At 43.4% G+C, this 21,177-nt stretch overlaps 3 protein-coding genes and 1 long non-coding RNA gene across 4 annotated transcripts; 2 read left to right on the top strand and 2 right to left on the bottom strand.

The window, feature by feature from the left end:
* Positions 1 to 650: 650 nt before the first annotated feature.
* Positions 651 to 12,581, bottom strand: LOC149091285 (uncharacterized). Its single transcript, XR_016197154.1, has 8 exons — positions 12,308 to 12,581; positions 11,787 to 12,241; positions 10,813 to 11,722; positions 4,197 to 4,347; positions 3,842 to 4,134; positions 3,648 to 3,771; positions 3,448 to 3,592; positions 651 to 791 (listed from the first exon to the last, which is right to left on the bottom strand). It is a non-coding gene; the product is annotated as an uncharacterized LOC149091285 (long non-coding RNA).
* Positions 1,249 to 2,716, top strand: LOC149091287 (uncharacterized). Its single transcript, XM_089262343.1, has one exon. The coding sequence runs from the start codon at positions 1,443 to 1,445 to the stop codon at positions 1,926 to 1,928; it is 486 nt and encodes a 161-aa protein (XP_089118469.1). The 5' UTR covers positions 1,249 to 1,442; the 3' UTR covers positions 1,929 to 2,716.
* Positions 7,462 to 8,704, top strand: LOC149091286 (uncharacterized). Its single transcript, XM_089262341.1, has one exon. It carries the CDS (start codon positions 7,802 to 7,804, stop codon positions 8,285 to 8,287), a length of 486 nt encoding a protein of 161 aa, XP_089118467.1. The 5' UTR covers positions 7,462 to 7,801; the 3' UTR covers positions 8,288 to 8,704.
* On the bottom strand, positions 8,509 to 16,856 carry LOC149091284 (uncharacterized). The gene is made up of 11 exons (XM_089262340.1): positions 16,118 to 16,856; positions 15,590 to 16,051; positions 15,306 to 15,440; positions 15,049 to 15,199; positions 14,694 to 14,986; positions 14,500 to 14,623; positions 9,807 to 9,951; positions 9,455 to 9,725; positions 9,117 to 9,338; positions 8,886 to 9,053; positions 8,509 to 8,803 (listed from the first exon to the last, which is right to left on the bottom strand). Exons 7-10 carry the CDS (start codon positions 9,815 to 9,817, stop codon positions 9,003 to 9,005), a joined length of 555 nt encoding a protein of 184 aa, XP_089118466.1. The 5' UTR covers positions 9,818 to 9,951; positions 14,500 to 14,623; positions 14,694 to 14,986; positions 15,049 to 15,199; positions 15,306 to 15,440; positions 15,590 to 16,051; positions 16,118 to 16,856; the 3' UTR covers positions 8,509 to 8,803; positions 8,886 to 9,002.
* Between the last annotated feature and the right edge of the window lie 4,321 nt (positions 16,857 to 21,177).

Here is a 21,177-nt window from a genome sequence, read left to right as displayed (position 1 = left end):
TAATTATTTCAGTATTCTTATTAGAATCCATACTTACCTCTTTCAGTTGCAAATTTTGCAATTATTGCCACTCTGCCTTTTCCACATGTTTTCTAAACATATGCATTCGATGTATGCATATCGATATGCATACCAGGGCTGCGCAACCTCTCCTCGCGATTGTTGTTTGCGATAGTTCTGAAATCGAAAATGAAAAGAAAAACTTATTAGAATTCAAATTTAATATCTCTTAATCAACTATAAACTATATTAAATCAAATTAAAAATAATATTAGTATGATTGCAACTGAAGCCACATATGTGATAGCACTTGTGATATTTTTGCACAAATATTGCTACATAATGAATTTATATGAATATTAATGAAACGAAAACTTACCATTAAATAAGTAATAATTAGCTGTAAATAGTATAAACAAATTACAATTTTAAGCACTATTACTCACCTTTTATAGTTAATTGAAAATTCCCACTACATTTAGACTGGGACTGGCCATTTATACATTTTTCGATAATTACCTTTTGTTTTGATTTTTGCATCCCGATAAATGTACAAACGCATAGCTGCACAATCTCTTCAAATTGCACTTGCGAAATAATTTAATTATTTATATTGAAATAAGCTAGTGAAATCAAATGAATTATAGATATAAGTTTAAAAATTTTATTAAAAGTTATATTAGCTTAGACAAGTATAGGGAAAATGAATGGACGACGTCCTGACTCTTCCCTCTAAATCCAACTAGCGGCTCTCCATACTGCTAAGTTCTTCGCGCATCTTATTGGTGTTCCTGCAAATAGAATTAAAAATAGAGTGAATTAATTATATTAATTGTTATTGCTTAAATCTACATCAAAATTATAACTAAACCTACTCATTAGTGCTAAACTAGAAATTTAAGTACATCAAAAGTTACTCATTTTTGCTTTGATCTGCTCTTTTGTATAAAAATATGTAACGCAAGGCTGCACAGCAATTTAATGTTGCACTTGCCATTATTTAAATAGCTCATGTTGAGCAAGTTTCGATAAATTTAGACCTAAGTAATTTAAGGCGCCATGTAAATTCAAGAAAAAATGCTATAGTAGAGTATTGTTTGAATAAAGAATATCTCTCCTCTCTCTCCTCCTCTTCATATAGCTGCTGGTCAGCGAATATGAGTGAGAATGGAAGAATGAGAGATCATTAATGTGTGTTCTCTCGAGGCATACGAACAGAAAAAAATCACGCCTCAGTTGAGTGCAGCAAGCAAAAAGGCGACAACTCGCCAGCAAAGTGCGCAAACTGCTCGGGCCCACATGCGGCGAGCTATAGAGGTTGCCCCTCCTATAAAGAGGCTTGCAAGAAGCGAGAGCCCATATCGACGGTCCAACTTAGCCAGATCGTTAGAACACTGACAAAGCCAGCCCCCAAAGCAACTGCTCATAGCAGTAGACCAAATATGCCAAATGTTTTTCAGCCAGCCCCCCCTCAGTCGCGTCCCCAAGCCACTAATGCTGGACCCAGCTATGCTTCTGCTCTCCGCGCGGGTCTCCAGTTCAAACAGCCAGCGGCGCCGGCAGCCATAAACAGCCAGCAACGCCAATCAAGGCAGAGTGTTGCAAAACGCGCCCAGCCAAACCAGCAGCAACAGCAAGCCAGATTGCCTAGGCAAGCAAGCGCTCAGCGGTCAGCGCAGCCAAATAGAAGCCGCAGCTTGAGCACTCGCCGTAGGCGCCCTCCTATCGAAACTGGGGAGACACACCATATTAATGGGGTGGGCTTTCCTCTGCATCCTCAGCAGCCTAGTTATGCTTACAGGCCAGCTGTGCCATTACAGGATACCTCCAGACTAGAGGCCAAAATAGACAAGCTGATAGAGAGTATAAACGCATTGACTGCCTATCTGCTATCTAGAGATGGTCCAAATGAGCGCCATAATGTCTAGTAATGCACCAAACGCGCATACTGCAAATAGACGCAGCTGCACACTGCAGACTGCTGTATCAAATAGAGCTAATGACATTAAAATATCTATATGGAATGCTGCTGGCATAACAAATAAGCTCGCCGAAGTAAAACAATATATTATTAAGCATAATATAGATATAATGCTCGTGTCCGAAACCCATCTGACGGACAATGACAGTATCACTATAGACGGCTATATTATATATCTGGCAAACCACCCTACAAATAGGCGCAGAGGTGGCGCAGCTCTTATAATTAGGCAAAGCATTTGCCATTATGCTATGCGCTGCTCGTCCTTGGACTCGTACCAAAGTGTTGAGGTATCAGTCAGCTTACAAAACGGCAGGCACGTAAATATTGTGGCCATTTACTGCCCCCCGCAAGCAAGCTGGTCTGCGCAAGATTTCAGCAGCATGCTAAATTCGCTGGGCGACGCGTATCTAGTTGGTGGCGACTGGAACGCAAAGAGCCAATGGTGGGGTAATGCCAGATCCTGTATAAGAGGCAGAGCATTAGTCAACAGCATTTTTCAGGAGAATTGCAATATTCTGGCAACAGGGTCGCCAACACATTACCCTTTCAACTCGCGCCAAACTCCATCTGCCATAGATTTTGCGCTCTTCAAAGGCATCAGGCGAGATTTGCTGTCCATATCTGACTCCTTCGAGCTCAACTCGGATCACCTCCCGCTGCTAGTTCAGCTGGTTGAGAAGCCAATCATCGGCGAAGCAAGAGGCCATCTTCTGCAGTTAAATGCTAATATTAGCAAGTTTCAAAGTTATCTGAATGACAGAATCCTACTCAACACAGAAATCAGCAGCCCAGATGATGTTGATGATTGTGTCGATATTCTCGTTAGGAATGTCAAAGAAGCTGCTAACTTTGCAAATGCGCAGTGTCCACGCAGGATAACCAGATCCGGGTTCCGAGTTAAAAGCCAGACTCTCCAGCTGATCGAGGCCAAAAGGCAAATTAAACGCCTTCTTCTTCAAAGCCGTTCTCCTCTGGCGAAGCAGCTCTGTAATAGACTGTCAAACCGCATCAGCAAAGAGATTAAATCTGCAAAACAGAGATATGAAGAAGCATTATTCAGTTCTATTGACCCAACGGATAGATACAGCATGCAAAAGCTTTGGCGTCTCACAAATGAGATCAAGCGACAGCCGGCTCCAAATCTGCCGCTATTAAAGTCTAGCGATAGCAATGGCTCTAACGCCAATAACGTATGGTGCAAAACGACGGCGGAGAAAGCTGAAGTCTTTGCTGACAGCCTTGAGCAGCGTTTTAAACCTCTAATCACTGCATCACCTGATGACCTGGCCGAAATTGAGGCGCAAATAAACCAGCCGTCTGCGCCTTCCTCGGTCTCTTTTCGGCCAGTCACTGCTGCAGAGGTCGTTAGCCATATTGCCTCGCTAGAAAAGAAGAAAGCTGCTGGTTTAGATTGCATTGATAATCACACCATCAAATCGCTGCCAATGAGCGCAATACTGTACCTGGTTCTTATCTTCAACAACTCGCTTCGATTTGGCCACTTCCCCTCCAACTGGAAGTTAGCGCTGGTTAAGATGATACACAAGCCTGGCAAACCCACGCAACATGTATCATCTTACAGGCCAATAAGTCTCCTGTCCGGCTTATCTAAAATATTGGAATTTATAATCTTGAGCCGTATGCTGGAGCAAGAAGCACTCACCGACGCTATACCCAGCCACCAATTTGGCTTTCGCAAGGCCCACTCAGCTGAGCAACAACTTGGGCGTGTCACGCAGTTCATCCTAAAAGCCTACGATGAACATAAGTATTGCTCTGCAGTCTATCTGGATATAAAGGAAGCATTTGACAGAGTGTGGCACTCAGGTCTGAGATACAAGCTCAAGATGCTCTTACCTGATGCTCTGTATCAAATCCTTTCCTCATACCTTGCAAATCGATCATTTGTAGTTGAATGCCATGGAGGATGTCGCTCTGCTACCAAACGGATACACGCTGGCGTGCCTCAAGGCAGCCTGCTTGGGCCAGTGCTGTACAACATATACACCAGCGATATTCCAAGGCCAGCGTATGCCTTTGAAAACAAGTTCCTTTTAGCCACTTATGCTGACGACGTAGTAGTCCTCTCAGCAAACTGTAGCCAAGCAGATGCTTTAGTCCACCAGCAAGAGTATATGGACAGTTTAGCTCTATGGGCAAAGAAATGGTGCATTACTATCAACACTGGCAAAACGATGCACATTATGCATACCTACAATAGGATAGCGCCGTATCAGGATATCCGCATCGGCAATGAAGCGATTAAAAATGGCACATCGCATCCGTATTTGGGTGTCACAATGGACACGAAGCTGCAATTCGGCACTCATGTCACCACTGTCGTCTCGAGGGTTAGGGCTCGGCTGAAAAACATAGATTGGCTTATTAATAGAAATAGTAAATTGTCTCTAAAAACGAAAACTATAATATACAAACAACTAGTTGCGCCACTGTGGCAATATACTATACCTGTCTGGGGTGCGCTCTTGTCAGAAACTCAATTTGACCGCATCAGAGTTGCACACAACAAAGCTTTGAGAACCATATCTGGCGCTCAATATTATATCTCAAATGCTCGCATCAGATCCGAACTGGGCGTCTTATCTGTGGATGAATTATTTAATAATATTTGCACCAAATATTATGACAGACTGCGAGTACACAGCAACAGCGAGGCCAGTAGCATTGCTCACGATCCGTTTGTACCGCAGCGGCTAACTATGCCCAGATACTCTAGTCTGGTCAACACTCACCTGGCTAACGAAATTTCACTGCGCACACAACGACAGCAGCGAAGACAAGCAGAGTTCGAAGAGGAGCTGCGCGCTGACTATCTTCGTCGTCATCCGCCCGTTTATGGCCCGATCACTTTCCGCGAGCACAGCCGCAACATCCTGGCAGAGAGGTTTACGAGGTCATATCCGGCCTCAACCCGCAACTCCAGCGAGAATCTTCGCACAACTCCAGCGCACCGCGGACATGAGGCTCGCCGCAGCAACGCGCCACCAAATGTTGCACGCTCTCGCAGTCCATCCTCTGGGGCGTCGCAAAACGTAGGCAACGCAGCCGCCTCGCAATCGCGCCTCCCAGTATTTCGGCAGCTGGCGCCGATGCCACCAACTGCGAGCACTTCGCACACTCTCGGCACCAATCCAAACGGCTCTTCGGATGATCCTAGTTGGCCCTTCCACAGCAGCTGATTGCCAGCATATATGCTAAAAAACAATATAAAATCAAAATTATATTCAAATTGGCCACCTGTATATAAAAGCTACTTACCTGGAAACTGGTTGACCACGCACGTCCTACCTGCAAAGGCAACTTACCTGGAAACTGGTCGTCCACACATATCCTAGCTGCAAAGGATATCCCACATACGCTGAATAACAATATAAAACAGAAATTAATTTCAAATTGGCCATTGGTATACACAAGCAACTTACCTGGAAACTGGTCGTCCACTCACGTCCTATCTGCAAAGGAAACTTAACTGGAATCTGGTCGTCAACATATATCCTATCTGCAAAGGATATCCCATATATGCTGAATAATATAAAACAAACAATTAAACTCAAATTGGCCACCTGCATATCAAAGCTACTTACCTGGAAACTGGTCGTCCACGCATATCCTGTCTGCAAAGGCAGCTCACCTGGAAACTGGTCGTCCACGCATATCCAACCTGTAAAAGCTACTTACCTGGAAACTGGTCGTCCTCATATATCCTACCTGCCAAGGTATACACATACACGCAACAATACAACTCAACAAAACAACTCAACAAAACAACTCAACAATGCACTGGCTTAAGCTACACAATTAATTAAACGAAACTGGCTTAGCTACACAAACAATTAAACCGAGCTGGCGGGATGTTGGAGTCCTCTCTGATGCCACCTCTCGTTCCGCTGGATGATCCCCTGCAAATAAAAACATAACAACATTAGCAAAACAACACTGCAACGCACCGGCTTAAACTACACAAACAACTTAACTAAACTGGCGGCGCTGCGTGTAAATTGGGATGCGGAGTCTTCTTGGCTGCTCCCTCTCGGCCCACTGGATGATTCCCTGCAATTAAAAACAGAAAAACAATAAGTATAAACACATTTATATATATTTGCATATTTAACTTACCTACCAGCCACTTTGCGTCACACGCTGCTTCGGTCTGCTGAACGCACACCCACATGCACACTGGAGAAACTGCTGAAACGCATGTACAACCTATGAATTAATATCAAATTATTAATAATTATTTCAGTATTCTTATTAGAATCCATACTTACCTTTTCAGTTGCAAATTTTGCAATTATTGCCACTCTGCCTTCCCACATGTTTTCTAAACATATGTTTCGATGTATGTATATCGATATGCATACCAGGGCTGCACCACCTCTCCTCGCGATTGTTGGTTGCGATAGTTCTGAAATCGAAAATGAAAAGAAAAACTTATTAGAATTCAAATTTATTATTTCTTAATCAACTATAAACTATATTAAATCAAATTAAAAATAATATTAGTAGGATTGCAACTGAAGCCACATATGTGATAGCACTTGTGATATTTTTACACAAATATTGCTATGAAATGAATTTATATGAATTTGTATGAAATGAAAACTTACCACTTAATAAGTAATTATTAGCTGTAATAGTATAAACAAATTACAATCTTAAGCACTATTACCCACCTTTTTATAATTAATTGAAAATTCCCACCACATTTAGACTGGGACTGGCCACTTATGCATTTTTCGATAATTACCTTTTGTTTTGATTTTTGCATCCCGATAAATGTACAAACGCATAGCTGCACAATCTCCTCAAATTGCACTTGCGAAATAATTTAATTATTTATATTGAAATAAGTTAGTGAAATCAAATGAATTATAGATATAAGTTTAAAATTTTATTAAAAGTTATATTAGCTTAGGCAAGTATAGGGAAAACGAATGGACGACGTCCTGACTCTTCCCTCTAAATCCAACTAGCGGCTCTCCATACTGCTAAGTTCGTCACGCATCTTATTGGTGTTCCTGCAAATAGAATTAAAAATAGAGTGAATTAATTATATTAATTGTTATTACCTAAATCTACATCAAAATTATAACTAAACCTACTCATTAGTGTTAAACTAGTAATTTAAGCACATCAAATGTAATTAATTTTTTGCTTTGATCTGCTGCTTTTTATATTAGTATGTAACGCAAGGCTGCACAGCAATTTAATGTTGCACTTGCCACTATTTAAATAGCTCATGTTGAGCAAGTTTCGATAAATTTAGACCTAAGTAATTTAAGGCGCCATGTAAATTCAAGAAAAAATGCTATAGTAGAGTATTGTTTGAATAAAGAATATCTCTCCTTTCTCTCCTCCTCTTCATATAGCTGCTGGTCAGCGAATATGAGCGAGAATGGAAGAATGAGAGATCATTAATGTGTGTTCTCTCGAGGCATACGAACAGAAAAAAACCAGCGAGTTAGAGTCGAGAGGCCAATTAAATCCAGCGATGTAGCCCAATGCCACAGGTGCCAGAAGTTTGGGCACACTAAAAACTATTGCCGCCGCCCTTTTGCTTGCGTCAAATGCGGCGAAAATCACGCCTCAGTTGAGTGCAGCAAGCAAAAAGGCGACAACTCGCCAGCAAAGTGCGCAAACTGCTCGGGCCCACATGCGGCGAGCTATAGAGGTTGCCCCTCCTATAAAGAGGCTTGCAAGAAGCGAGAGCCCATATCGACGGTCCAACTTAGCCAGATCGTTAGAACACTGACAAAGCCAGCCCCCAAAGCAACTGCTCATAGCAGTAGACCAAATATGCCAAATGTTTTTCAGCCAGCCCCCCCTCAGTCGCGTCCCCAAGCCACTAATGCTGGACCCAGCTATGCTTCTGCTCTCCGCGCGGGTCTCCAGTTCAAACAGCCAGCGGCGCCGGCAGCCATAAACAGCCAGCAACGCCAATCAAGGCAGAGTGTTGCAAAACGCGCCCAGCCAAACCAGCAGCAACAGCAAGCCAGATTGCCTAGGCAAGCAAGCGCTCAGCGGTCAGCGCAGCCAAATAGAAGCCGCAGCTTGAGCACTCGCCGTAGGCGCCCTCCTATCGAAACTGGGGAGACACACCATATTAATGGGGTGGGCTTTCCTCTGCATCCTCAGCAGCCTAGTTATGCTTACAGGCCAGCTGTGCCATTACAGGATACCTCCAGACTAGAGGCCAAAATAGACAAGCTGATAGAGAGTATAAACGCATTGACTGCCTATCTGCTATCTAGAGATGGTCCAAATGAGCGCCATAATGTCTAGTAATGCACCAAACGCGCATACTGCAAATAGACGCAGCTGCACACTGCAGACTGCTGTATCAAATAGAGCAAATGACATTAAAATATCTATATGGAATGCTGCTGGCATAACAAATAAGCTCGCCGAAGTAAAACAATATATTATTAAGCATAATATAGATATAATGCTCGTGTCCGAAACCCATCTGACGGACAATGACAGTATCACTATAGACGGCTATATTATATATCTGGCAAACCACCCTACAAATAGGCGCAGAGGTGGCGCAGCTCTTATAATTAGGCAAAGCATTTGCCATTATGCTATGCGCTGCTCGTCCTTGGACTCGTACCAAAGTGTTGAGGTATCAGTCAGCTTACAAAACGGCAGGCACGTAAATATTGTGGCCATTTACTGCCCCCCGCAAGTAAGCTGGTCTGCGCAAGATTTCAGCAGCATGCTAAATTCGCTGGGCGACGCGTATCTAGTTGGTGGCGACTGGAACGCAAAGAGCCAATGGTGGGGTAATGCCAGATCCTGTATAAGAGGCAGAGCATTAGTCAACAGCATTTTTCAGGAGAATTGCAATATTCTGGCAACAGGGTCGCCAACGCATTACCCTTTTAACTCGCGCCAAACTCCATCTGCCATAGATTTTGCGCTCTTCAAAGGCATCAGGCGAGATTTGCTGTCCATATCTGACTCCTTCGAGCTCAACTCGGATCACCTCCCGCTGCTAGTTCAGCTGGTTGAGAAGCCAATCATCGGCGAAGCAAGAGGCCATCTTCTGCAGTTAAATGCTAATATTAGCAAGTTTCAAAGTTATCTGAATGACAGAATCCTACTCAACACAGAAATCAGCAGTCCAGATGATGTTGATGATTGTGTCGATATTCTCGTTAGGAATGTCCAAGAAGCTGCTAACTTTGCAAATGCGCAGTGTCCACGCAGGATAACCAGATCCGGGTTCCGAGTTAAGAGCCAGACTCTCCAGCTGATCGAGGCCAAAAGGCAAATTAAACGCCTTCTTCTTCAAAGCCGTTCTCCTCTGGCGAAGCAGCTCTGCAATAGACTATCAAACCGCATTAGCAAAGAGATAAAAACTGCAAAGCAAAGATATGAAGAAGCACTATTTAGCTCTATCGACCCAACGGATAGATACAGCATGCAAAAGCTTTGGCGTCTCACAAATGAGATCAAGCGACAGCCGGCTCCTAATCTGCCGCTATTAAAGTCCAGCGATAGCAACGGCTCCAACGCAAATAACATATGGTGCAAAACGACGGCGGAGAAAGCTGAAGTGTTTGCTGACAGCCTTGAGCAACGCTTCAAGCCTCTCATCTCTGCATCACCTGGTGACCTGGCCGAAATTGAGGCGCAAATAAACCTGCCGTCTGCGTCTTCCTCGGTCTCTTTTCGGCCAGTCACTGCTGCAGAGGTCGTTAGCCATATTGCCTCGCTAGAAAAGAAGAAAGCTGCTGGTTTAGATTGCATTGATAATCACACCATCAAATCGCTGCCAATGAGCGCAATACTGTACCTGGTTCTCATCTTCAATAACTCGCTTCGATTTGGCCACTTCCCCTCCAACTGGAAGTTAGCGCTGGTTAAGATGATACACAAGCCTGGCAAACCCACGCAACATGTATCATCTTACAGGCCAATAAGTCTCCTGTCCGGCTTATCTAAAATATTGGAGTTTATAATCTTGAGCCGTATGCTTGAACAAGAAGCACTTACCGACGCTATACCCAGCCACCAATTTGGCTTCCGCAAGGCCCACTCAGCTGAGCAACAACTTGGGCGTGTCACGCAGTTCATCCTAAAAGCGTACGAAGAACATAAGTATTGCTCTGCTGTATATCTTGATATTAAAGAAGCATTTGACAGAGTGTGGCACTCAGGTCTGAGATACAAGCTCAAGATGCTCTTACCTGATGCTCTGTATCAAATCCTTTGCTCATACCTTGCAAATCGCTCATTTGTAGTTGAATGCCATGGAGGATGTCGCTCTGCCACCAAGCAAATACACGCTGGTGTGCCTCAAGGCAGCCTGCTGGGGCCAGTGCTGTATAATATATACACCAGCGACATTCCAAGGCCAGCATATGCTTTCGAAAACAAGTTCCTCTTAGCCACTTATGCTGACGACGTAGTAGTCCTCTCAGCCAACTGTAGCCAAGCAGATGCTCTAGTCCACCAGCAAGAGTATATGGACAGTTTAGCTCTATGGGCAAAGAAATGGTGCATTACTATAAACACTGGCAAAACAATGCACATTATGCATACCTACAATAGAATAGCGCCGTATCAAGATATCCGCATCGGCAATGAAGCGATTAAAAATGGCACATCGCATCCGTATTTGGGTGTCACAATGGACACAAAGCTGCAATTCGGCACCCATGTCACCACAGTCGTCTCGAGGGTTAGGGCTCGGCTGAAAAACATAGATTGGCTTATTAATAGAAATAGTAAATTGTCACTAAAAACGAAAACTATAATCTACAAACAGCTAGTTGCGCCACTGTGGCAATATACTATACCTGTCTGGGGTGCGCTCTTGTCAGAAACTCAGTTTGACCGCATCAGAGTTGCACACAACAAAGCTTTGAGAACCATATCTGGCGCTCAATATTATATCTCAAATGCTCGCATCAGATCCGAACTGGGCGTCTTATCTGTGGATGAATTATTTAATAATATTTGCACCAAATATTATGACAGACTGCGAGTACACAGCAACAGCGAGGCCAGTAGCATTGCTCACGATCCGTTTGTACCGCAGCGGCTAACTATGCCCAGATACTCTAGTCTGGTCAACACTCACCTGGCTAACGAAATTGCACAGCGCACACAACGACTGCAGCGAAGACAAGCGGAGTTCGAAGAGGAGCTGCGCGCTGACTATCTTCGCCGACATCCGCCCGTTTACGGCCCGATTACTTTTCGCGAGCACAGCCGCAACATCCTGGCAGAGAGGTTTACGAGGTCATATCCGGCCTCAACCCGCAACTCCAGCGAAAATCTTCGCACATCTGCAGCGCACCACGGACATGAGGCTCGCCGCAGCAACGCGCCACCAAATGTTGCACGCTCACGCAGTCCATCCTCTGGGGCGACGCAAAGCGTAGGCAACGCAGCCGCCTCGCAATCGCGCCTCCCAGTTTTTCGGCAGCTGGCGCCGATGCCACCAACTGCGAGCACCTCGCGCTCTCCCGGCACCAATCCAAACGGCTCTTCGGATGATCCTAGCCGGTCCTTCCCCAGCAGCTGATTGGCAGCATATATGCTAAATAACAATATAAAACAAAAATTAAATTCAAATTGGCCATTGGTATACACAAGCAACTTACCTGGAAACTGGTCGTCCACACACGTCCTATCTGCTAAGGAAACTTACCTGGAATCTGGTCGTCAACGCATATCCTATCTGCAAAGGATATCCCATATATGCTAAAAAACAATATAAAATCAAAATTATATTCAAATTGGCCACCTGTATATAAAAGCTACTTACCTGGAAACTGGTCGTCCACGCATATCCTGTCTGCAAAGGCAACTCACCTGGAAACTGGTCGTCCACGCATATCCAACCTGTAAAAGCTACTTACCTGGAAACTGGTCGTCCTCATATATCCTACCTGCCAAGGTATACACATACACGCAACAAAACAACTCAACAAAACAACTCAACAATGCACTGGCTTAAGCTACACACAATCAATTAAACGAAACTGGCTTAGCCACACAAACAATTAAACTGAGCTGGCGGGATGTTGGAGTCTTCTCTGCTGCCGCCTCTCGTTCTGCTGGATGATGCCCTGCAAATAAAAACAAAACACCATTAACAAAACAACACTGCAACGCACCGGCTTAAACTACACAAACAACTTAACTAAACTGGCGGCGCTGCGTGTAAAATGGGATGCGGAGTCTTCTTGGCTGCTTCCTCTCGGCCCACTGGATGATTCCCTGCAATTAAAAACAGAAAAACAATAAGTATAAACACATTTATATATATCTGCATATTTAACTTACCTAGCAACCACTTTGCGTCACTCGCTGCCTCGGTCTGCTGAATGCACACCCACATGCACACTGGAGAAACTGCTGAAACGCATGCACAATTTACGAATTAATATCAAATTATTAATAATTATCTCAGTATTCTTATTAGAATCCATACTTACCTCTTTCAGTTGCAAATTTTGCAATTATTGCCACTCTGCCTTTTCCACATGTTTTCTAAACATATGTTTCGATGTATGCATATCGATATGCATACCAGGGCTGCGCAACCTCTCCTCGCGATTGTTGTTTGCGATAGTTCTGAAATCGAAAATGAAAAGAAAAACTTATTAGAATTCAAATTTAATATCTCTTAATCAACTATAAACTATATTAAATCAAATTAAAAATAATATTAGTATGATTGCAACTGAAGCCACATATGTGATAGCACTTGTGATATTTTTGCACAAATATTGCTACATAATGAATTTATATGAATATTAATGAAATGAAAACTTACCATTAAATAAGTAATAATTAGCTGTAAATAGTATAAACAAATTACAATTTTAAGCACTATTACTCACCTTTTATAGTTAATTGAAAATTCCCACTACATTTAGACTGGGACTGGCCATTTATACATTTTTCGATAATTACCTTTTGTTTTGATTTTTGCATCCCGATAAATGTACAAACGCATAGCTGCACAATCTCTTCAAATTGCACTTGCGAAATAATTTAATTATTTATATTGAAATAAGTTAGTGAAATCAAATGAATTTTAGATATAAGTTTAAAAATTTTATTAAAAGTTATATTAACTTAGACAAGTATAGGGAAAATGAATGGACGACGTCCTGACTCTTCCCTCTAAATCCAACAAGCGGCTCTCCATACTGCTAAGTTCGTCGCGCATCTTATTGGTGTTCCTGCAAATAGAATTAAAAATAGAGTGAATTAATTATATTAATTGTTATTGCTTAAATCTACATCAAAATTATAACTAAACCTACTCATTAGTGCTAAACTAGAAATTTAAGTACATCAAAAGTTACTCATTTTTGCTTTGATCTGCTCTTTTGTATAAAAATATGTAACGCAAGGCTGCACAGCAATTTAATGTTGCACTTGCCATTATTTAAATAGCTCATGTTGAGCAAGTTTCGATAAATTTAGACCTAAGTAATTTAAGGCGCCATGTAAATTCAAGAAAAAATGCTATAGTAGAGTATTGTTTGAATAAAGAATATCTCTCCTCTCTCTCCTCCTCTTCATATAGCTGCTGGTCAGCGAATATGAGTGAGAATGGAAGAATGAGAGATCATTAATGTGTGTTCTCTCGAGGCATACGAACAGAAAATTACCTTTTGTTTTGATTTTTGCATCCCGATAAATGTACAAACGCATAGCTGCACAATCTCTTCAAATTGCACTTGCGAAATAATTTAATTATTTATATTGAAATAAGCTAGTGAAATCAAATGAATTATAGATATAAGTTTAAAAATTTTATTAAAAGTTATATTAGCTTAGACAAGTATAGGGAAAATGAATGGACGACGTCCTGACTCTTCCCTCTAAATCCAACTAGCGGCTCTCCATACTGCTAAGTTCTTCGCGCATCTTATTGGTGTTCCTGCAAATAGAATTAAAAATAGAGTGAATTAATTATATTAATTGTTATTGCTTAAATCTACATCAAAATTATAACTAAACCTACTCATTAGTGCTAAACTAGAAATTTAAGTACATCAAAAGTTACTCATTTTTGCTTTGATCTGCTCTTTTGTATAAAAATATGTAACGCAAGGCTGCACAGCAATTTAATGTTGCACTTGCCATTATTTAAATAGCTCATGTTGAGCAAGTTTCGATAAATTTAGACCTAAGTAATTTAAGGCGCCATGTAAATTCAAGAAAAAATGCTATAGTAGAGTATTGTTTGAATAAAGAATATCTCTCCTCTCTCTCCTCCTCTTCATATAGCTGCTGGTCAGCGAATATGAGTGAGAATGGAAGAATGAGAGATCATTAATGTGTGTTCTCTCGAGGCATACGAACAGAAAAAAAAAAAAAGCGCTGGTTAAGATGATACACAAGCCTGGCAAACCCACGCAACATGTATCATCTTACAGGCCAATAAGCCTCCTGTCCGGCTTATCTAAAATATTGGAATTTATTATCTTGAGCCGTATGCTTGAACAAGAAGCACTCACCGACGCTATACCCAGCCACCAATTTGGCTTTCGCAAGGCCCACTCAGCTGAGCAACAACTTGGGCGTGTCACGCAGTTCATCCTAAAAGCGTACGATGAACATAAGTATTGCTCTGCAGTCTATCTGGATATAAAGGAAGCATTTGACAGAGTGTGGCACTCAGGTCTGAGATACAAGCTCAAGATGCTCTTACCTGATGCTCTGTATCAAATCCTTTCCTCATACCTTGCAAATCGATCATTTGTAGTTGAATGCCATGGAGGATGTCGCTCTGCTACCAAACGGATACACGCTGGTGTGCCTCAAGGCAGCCTGCTTGGGCCAGTGCTGTACAACATATACACCAGCGATATTCCAAGGCCAGCGTATGCCTTTGAAAACAAGTTCCTTTTAGCCACTTATGCTGACGACGTAGTAGTCCTCTCAGCCAACTGTAGCCAAGCAGATGCTTTAGTCCACCAGCAAGAGTATATGGACAGTTTAGCTCTATGGGCAAAGAAATGGTGCATTACTATCAACACTGGCAAAACGATGCACATTATGCATACCTACAATAGGATAGCGCCGTATCAGGATATCCGCATCGGCAATGAAGCGATTAAGAATGGCACATCGCATCCGTATTTGGGTGTCACAATGGACACAAAGCTGCAATTCGGCACCCATGTCACCACTGTCGTCTCGAGGGTTAGGGCTCGGCTGAAAAACATAGATTGGCTCATTAATAGAAATAGTAAATTGTCTTTAAAAACAAAAACTATAATCTACAAACAGCTAGTTGCGCCACTGTGGCAATATACTATACCTGTCTGGGGTGCGCTCTTGTCAGAAACTCAATTTGACCGCATCAGAGTTGCACACAACAAAGCTTTGAGAACCATATCTGGCGCTCAATATTATATCTCAAATGCTCGCATCAGATCTGAACTGGGCGTCTTATCTGTGGATGAATTATTTAATAATATTTGCATCAAATATTATGATAGACTGCGAGTACACAGCAACAGCGAGGCCAGTAGCATTGCCCATGATCCATTTGTACCGCAGCGGCTAACTATGCCCAGATACTCTAGTCTGGTCAACACTCACCTGGCTAACGAAATTGAACTGCGATCACAACGACAGCAGCGAAGACAAGCGGAGTTTGAAGAGGAGCTGCGCGCTGACTATCTTCGTCGACATCCGCCCGTATACGGCCCGATCACTTTCCGAGAGCACAGCCGCAACATCCTGGCAGAGAGGTTTACGAGGTCATATCCGGCCTCAACCCGCAACTCCAGCGAAATTCTTCGCACAAATGCAGCGCACCGCGGACATGAGGCTCGCCGCAACAACACGCCACCAATTATTGCACGCCCTCGCAGTCCATCCTCTGGCGCGACGCAAAACGTAGGCAATGCAACCGCCTCGCAATCGCGCCTCCCAGTATTTCGGCAGCTGGCGCCGATGCCACCAACTGCGAGCACTTCGCGCACTCTCGGCACCAATCCAAACGGCTCTTCGGATGATCCTAGTTGGTCCTTCCACAGCAGCTGATTGCCAGCATATAGGCTAAAAAAAACAATATAAAACCAAAATTATATTCAAATTGGCCACCTGTATATAAATGCTACTTACCTGGTAACTGGTTGTCCACGCACGTCCTACCTGCAAAGGCAACTTACCTGGAAACTGGTCGTCCACACATATCCTAGCTGCAAAGGATATCCCACATACGCTGTATAACAATATAAAACAGAAATTAATTTCAAATTGGCCATTGGTATACACAAGCAACTTACCTGGAAACTGGTCGTCCACACACGCCCTATCTGCAAAGCAACTCACCTGGAATCTGGTCGTCAACACATATCCTATCTGCAAAGGATATTCCATATATGCTGAATAATATAAAACAAAAATTAAATTCAAATTGGCCACCTGTATATAAAAGCTACTTACCTGGAAACTGGTCGTCCACGCATATCTTGTCTGCAAAGGCAACTCACCTGGAAACTGGTCGTCCACGCATATCCAACCTGTAAAAGCTACTTACCTGGAAACTGGTCGTCCTCATATATCCTACCTGCCAAGGTATACACATACGCAACAAAACAACTCCACAAAACAACTCAACAATGCACTGGCTTAAGCTACACACAATCAATTAAACGAAACTGGCTTAGCTACACAAACAATTAAACTGAGCTGGCGGGATGTTGGAGTCTTCTCTGCTGCCGCCTCTCGTTCTACTGGATGATGCCCTGCAAATAAAAACAAAACAACATTAACAAAACAACACTGCAGCGCGCCGGCTTAAACTACACAAACAACTTAACTAAACTGGCGGCGCAGCGTATAAATTGAGATGCGGAGTCTTCTCGGCTGCTTCTTCTCGGCCCACTGGATGATTCCCTGCAATTAAAAACAGAAAAACAATAAGTATAAACACATTTATATATATCTGCATATTTAACTTACCTAGCAGCCACTTTGCGTCGCTCGCTGCTTCGGTCTGCTGAACGCGCACCCACATGCACACTGGATAAACTGCTGAAATGCATGTACAACTTATGAATTAATATCAAATTATTAATAATTATTTCAGTATTCTTATTAGAATCCATACTTACCTCTTTCAGTTGCAAATTTTGCAATTATTGGCACTTGCCTTTCCCACATGTTTTCTAAACATATGTTTCGATGCATGCATATCGATATGCATACCAGGGCTGCACAGCCTCTCCTCGCGATTGTTGTTTGCGATAGTTCTGAAATCGAATATGAAAAGAAAAACTTATTAGAATTCAAATTTATTATCTCTTAATCAACTATAAACTATATTAAATCAAATTAAAAATAATATTAGTATGATTACAACTGAAGCCACATATGTGATAGCACTTGTGATATTTTTGCACAAATATTGCTACATAATGAATTTATATGAATATTAATGAAATGAAAACTTACCATTAAATAAGTAATAATTAGCTGTAAATAGTATAAACAAATTACAATTTTAAGCACTATTACTCACCTTTTATAGTTAATTGAAAATTCCCACTACATTTAGACTGGGACTGGCCATTTATACATTTTTCGATAATTACCTTTTGTTTTGATTTTTGCATCCCGATAAATGTACAAACGCATAGCTGCACAATCTCCAAATTGCACTTGCGAAATAATTTAATTATTTGTATTGAAATAAGTTAGTGAAATGAAATGAATTATAGATATAAGTTTAAAATTTTATTAAAAGTTATATTAGCTTAGACAAGTATAGGGAAAATGAATGGACGACGTCCTGACTCTTCCCTCTAAATTCAACTAGCGGCTCTCCATACTGCTAAGTTCGTCGCGCATCCTATTGGTGTCCCTGCAAATAGAATTAAAATAGAGTGAATTAATTATATTAATTGTTATTGCTTAAATCTACTTTAAAATTATAACCAAACCTACTCATTAGTGTTACACTAGTAATCTAAGCACATCAAATGTTATTAATTTTTGCTTTGATCTGCTGTATTATATATTAATATGTAACGCAAGGCTGCACAGCAATTTAATGTTGCACTTGCCCCTATTTAAATAGCTCATGTTGAGCAAGTTTCGGCAATTATAGACCTAAATAATTTAAGGCGCCATGTAAATTCAAAAAAAATGCTAAGAACAGTATTGTATGAATAAAGAATATCTCTCCTCTCTCTCCTCCTCTTCATATAGCTGCTGGTCAGCGAATATGAGTGAGAATGGAAGAATGAGAGATCATTAATGTGTGTTCTCTCGAGGCATACGAACAGAAAAAAAAAAAAATGCTAAGAACAGTATTGTATGAATAAAGAATATCTCTCTTTCCTCTCCTCCTCCTCATATAGCTGCTGGCCAGCGAATATGAGCGAGAATGGAAGAATGAGAGATTATTAATGTGTGTTCTCTCGAGGCATACGAACAGAAAACGATACTGCCAACTTAATATCAACCGACTTATCTAAAAGAGACTAGTCTGTTGAATTACTTAATTCGTTAAACAAAACATTATTGCATTTAAGATAAACCTCTAAAGTATATAGATTTGGATACATGGATTCTCGGCGTCACTGCCCTGCAGAGATCGATGCCCTCTTAAGGTCAATGCCTGTCAAGGTCACTGCCCAATCAAGGTCATTGCCCTACCAAGGTCAGTGCCCTCTCAAGGTCAGTGCCCTCTCAAGGTCAGTGCCCTCTCAAGGTCAGTGCCCTCTAAAACTTCAATGCCCACCCAGGGTCATTGCCCTCTGAAGGTCACTGCCCTCACAAGTTCACTGCCCTCCCAAGGTCATTTCCCTCCCAAGGTCGTTGCCCTCCCAATATCATTGCCCTCTCAAGGTCATTGCCCTACCAAGGTCAGTGCCCTCTCAAGGTCAGTGCCCTCTCAAGGTCAGTGCCCTCTCAAGGTCATTGCCCTACCAAGGTCAGTGCCCTCTTAAGGTCACTGCCCTCACAAGTTCACTGCCCTCCCAAGGTCATTTCCCTCCCAAGGTCGTTGCGCTCCCAAGGTCATTGCCCTCTCAAGATCACTGCCCTCTCAAGGTCGTTGCTGTCTCCAGGTTATTTCCTTCCCAAGGACATTGCTCACCCAAGGTCATTGCCCTCTCAAGGTCAGTGCCCTCTCAAGGTCAGTGCCCTCTCAAGGTCATTGCCCTACCAAGTTCATTGCCCTACCAAGGTCAGTGCCCTCTCAAGGTCAGTGCCCTCTCAAGGTCATTGCCCTACCAAGGTCAGTGCCCTCTCAAGGTCATTGCCCTACCAAGGTCAGTGCCCTCTCAAGGTCATTGCCCTACCAAGGTCATTTCCCTCCCAAGGTCATTTCTCTCCCAAGGACATTGCTCACCCAAGGTCATTGCCCTCTCAAGGTCAGTGCAGTCTCCAGGTCACTGCCATCTCAAGGTCAGTGCCTTCTCAAGGTCATTGCCTTCTAAAACTTCAATGCCCACCAAGGGTCATTGCCTTCTAAAACTTCAATGCCCACCCAGGGTCATTGCCCTCTGAAGGTCACTGCCCTCACAAGTTCACTGCCCTCCCAAGGTCATTTCGCTCCCAAGGACATTGCTCTCCCAAGGTTATTGCCCTCTCAAGGTCACTGCCCTCACAAGGTAATTGCCCTCCCAAGGTCATTGCCCTACCAAGTTCATTGCCCTACCAAGGTCAGTGCCCTCTCAAGGTCAGTGCCCTCTCAAGGTCAGTGCCCTCTCAAGTTCAGTGCCCTCTCAAGGTCAATGCCCTCTCAAGGTCATTGCCCTACCAAGGTCAGTGCCCTCTCAAGGTCATTGCCCTCCCAAGGTCACTGCGCTCTCAAGTTTATTGCCCTACCAAGGTCATTTCTCTCCCAAGGACTTCCCTCACCCAAGGTCACTGCCCTCACAAGTTCACTGCCCTCCCAAGGTCATTTCCCTCCCAAGGTCGTTGCCCTCCCAAGATCATTGCCCTCTCAAGGTCAGTGCCCTCTCAAGGTCATTGCCCTACCAAGTTCATTGCCCTACGAAGGTCAGTGCCCTCTCAAGGTCAGTGCCCTCTCAAGGTCAGTGCCCTCTCAAGGTCAGTGCCCTCTCAAGGTCATTGCCCTACCAAGGTCAGTGCCCTCTAAAACTTCATTGCCCTCTGAAGGTCACTGCCCTCACAAGTTCACTGCCCTCCCAAGGTCATTTCCCTCCCAAGGTCGTTGCCCTCCCAAGATCATTGCCCTCTCAAGGTCAGTGCCCTCTCAAGGTCATTGCCCTACCAAGTTCATTGCCCTACCAAGGTCAGTGCCCTCTCAAGGTCAGTGCCCTCTCAAGGTCAGTGCCCTCTCAAGGTCAGTGCCCTCTCAAGGTCAGTGCCCTCTCAAGGTCATTGCCCTCTCAAGGTCAGTGCCCTCTCAAGGTCATTGCCCTACCAAGGTCAGTGCCCTCTTAAGGTCATTGCCCTACCAAGGTCAGTGCCCTCTTAAGGTCACTGCCCTCACAAGTTCACTGCCCTCCCAAGGTCATTTCCCTCCCAAGGTCGTTGCGCTCCCAAGGTCATTGCCCTCTCAAGATCACTGCCCTCTCAAGGTCGTTGCTGTCTCCAGGTTATTTCCCTCCCAAGGACATTGCTCACCCAAGGTCAGTGCCCTCTCAAGGTCAGTGCCCTCTCAAGGTCAGTGCCCTCTCAAGGTCAGTGCCCTCTCAAGGTCAGTGCCCTCTCAAGGTCAGTGCCCTCTCAAGTTCAGTGCCCTCTCAAGGTCAGTGCCCTCTCAAGGTCATTGCCCTACCAAGGTCAGTGCCCTCTCAAGGTCATTGCCCTCCCAAGGTCACTGCGCTCTCAAGTTTATTGCCCTACCAAGGTCATTTCCCTCCCAAGGTCATTTCTCTCTCAAAGTCATTGCCCTCTCAAGGTCAGTGCCCTCTCAAGGTCATTGCCCTACCAAGGTCAGTGCCCTCTCAAGGTCAGTGCCCTCTCAAGGTCAGTGCCCTCTCAAGGTCAGTGCCCTCACAAGGTCATTGCCTTCTAAAACTTCAATGCCCACCCAGGGTCATTGCCCTCTGAAGGTTACTGCCCTCACAAGTTCACTGCCCTCCCAAGGTCATTTCGCTCCCAAGGACATTGCTCTCCCAAGGTTATTGCCCTCTCAAGGTCACTGCCCTCACAAGGTAATTGCCCTCCCAAGGTCATTGCCCTCTCAAGGTCACTGGAAT

Source organism: Drosophila navojoa, chromosome 5 (assembly GCF_054131105.1).
Source record: "Drosophila navojoa isolate 15081-1374.11 chromosome 5, UAZ_NAV_1.0, whole genome shotgun sequence".
Classification (NCBI taxonomy): Eukaryota; Metazoa; Arthropoda; class Insecta; order Diptera; family Drosophilidae; genus Drosophila; species Drosophila navojoa.
This window is presented reverse-complemented; position numbering and strand designations above follow the sequence as displayed.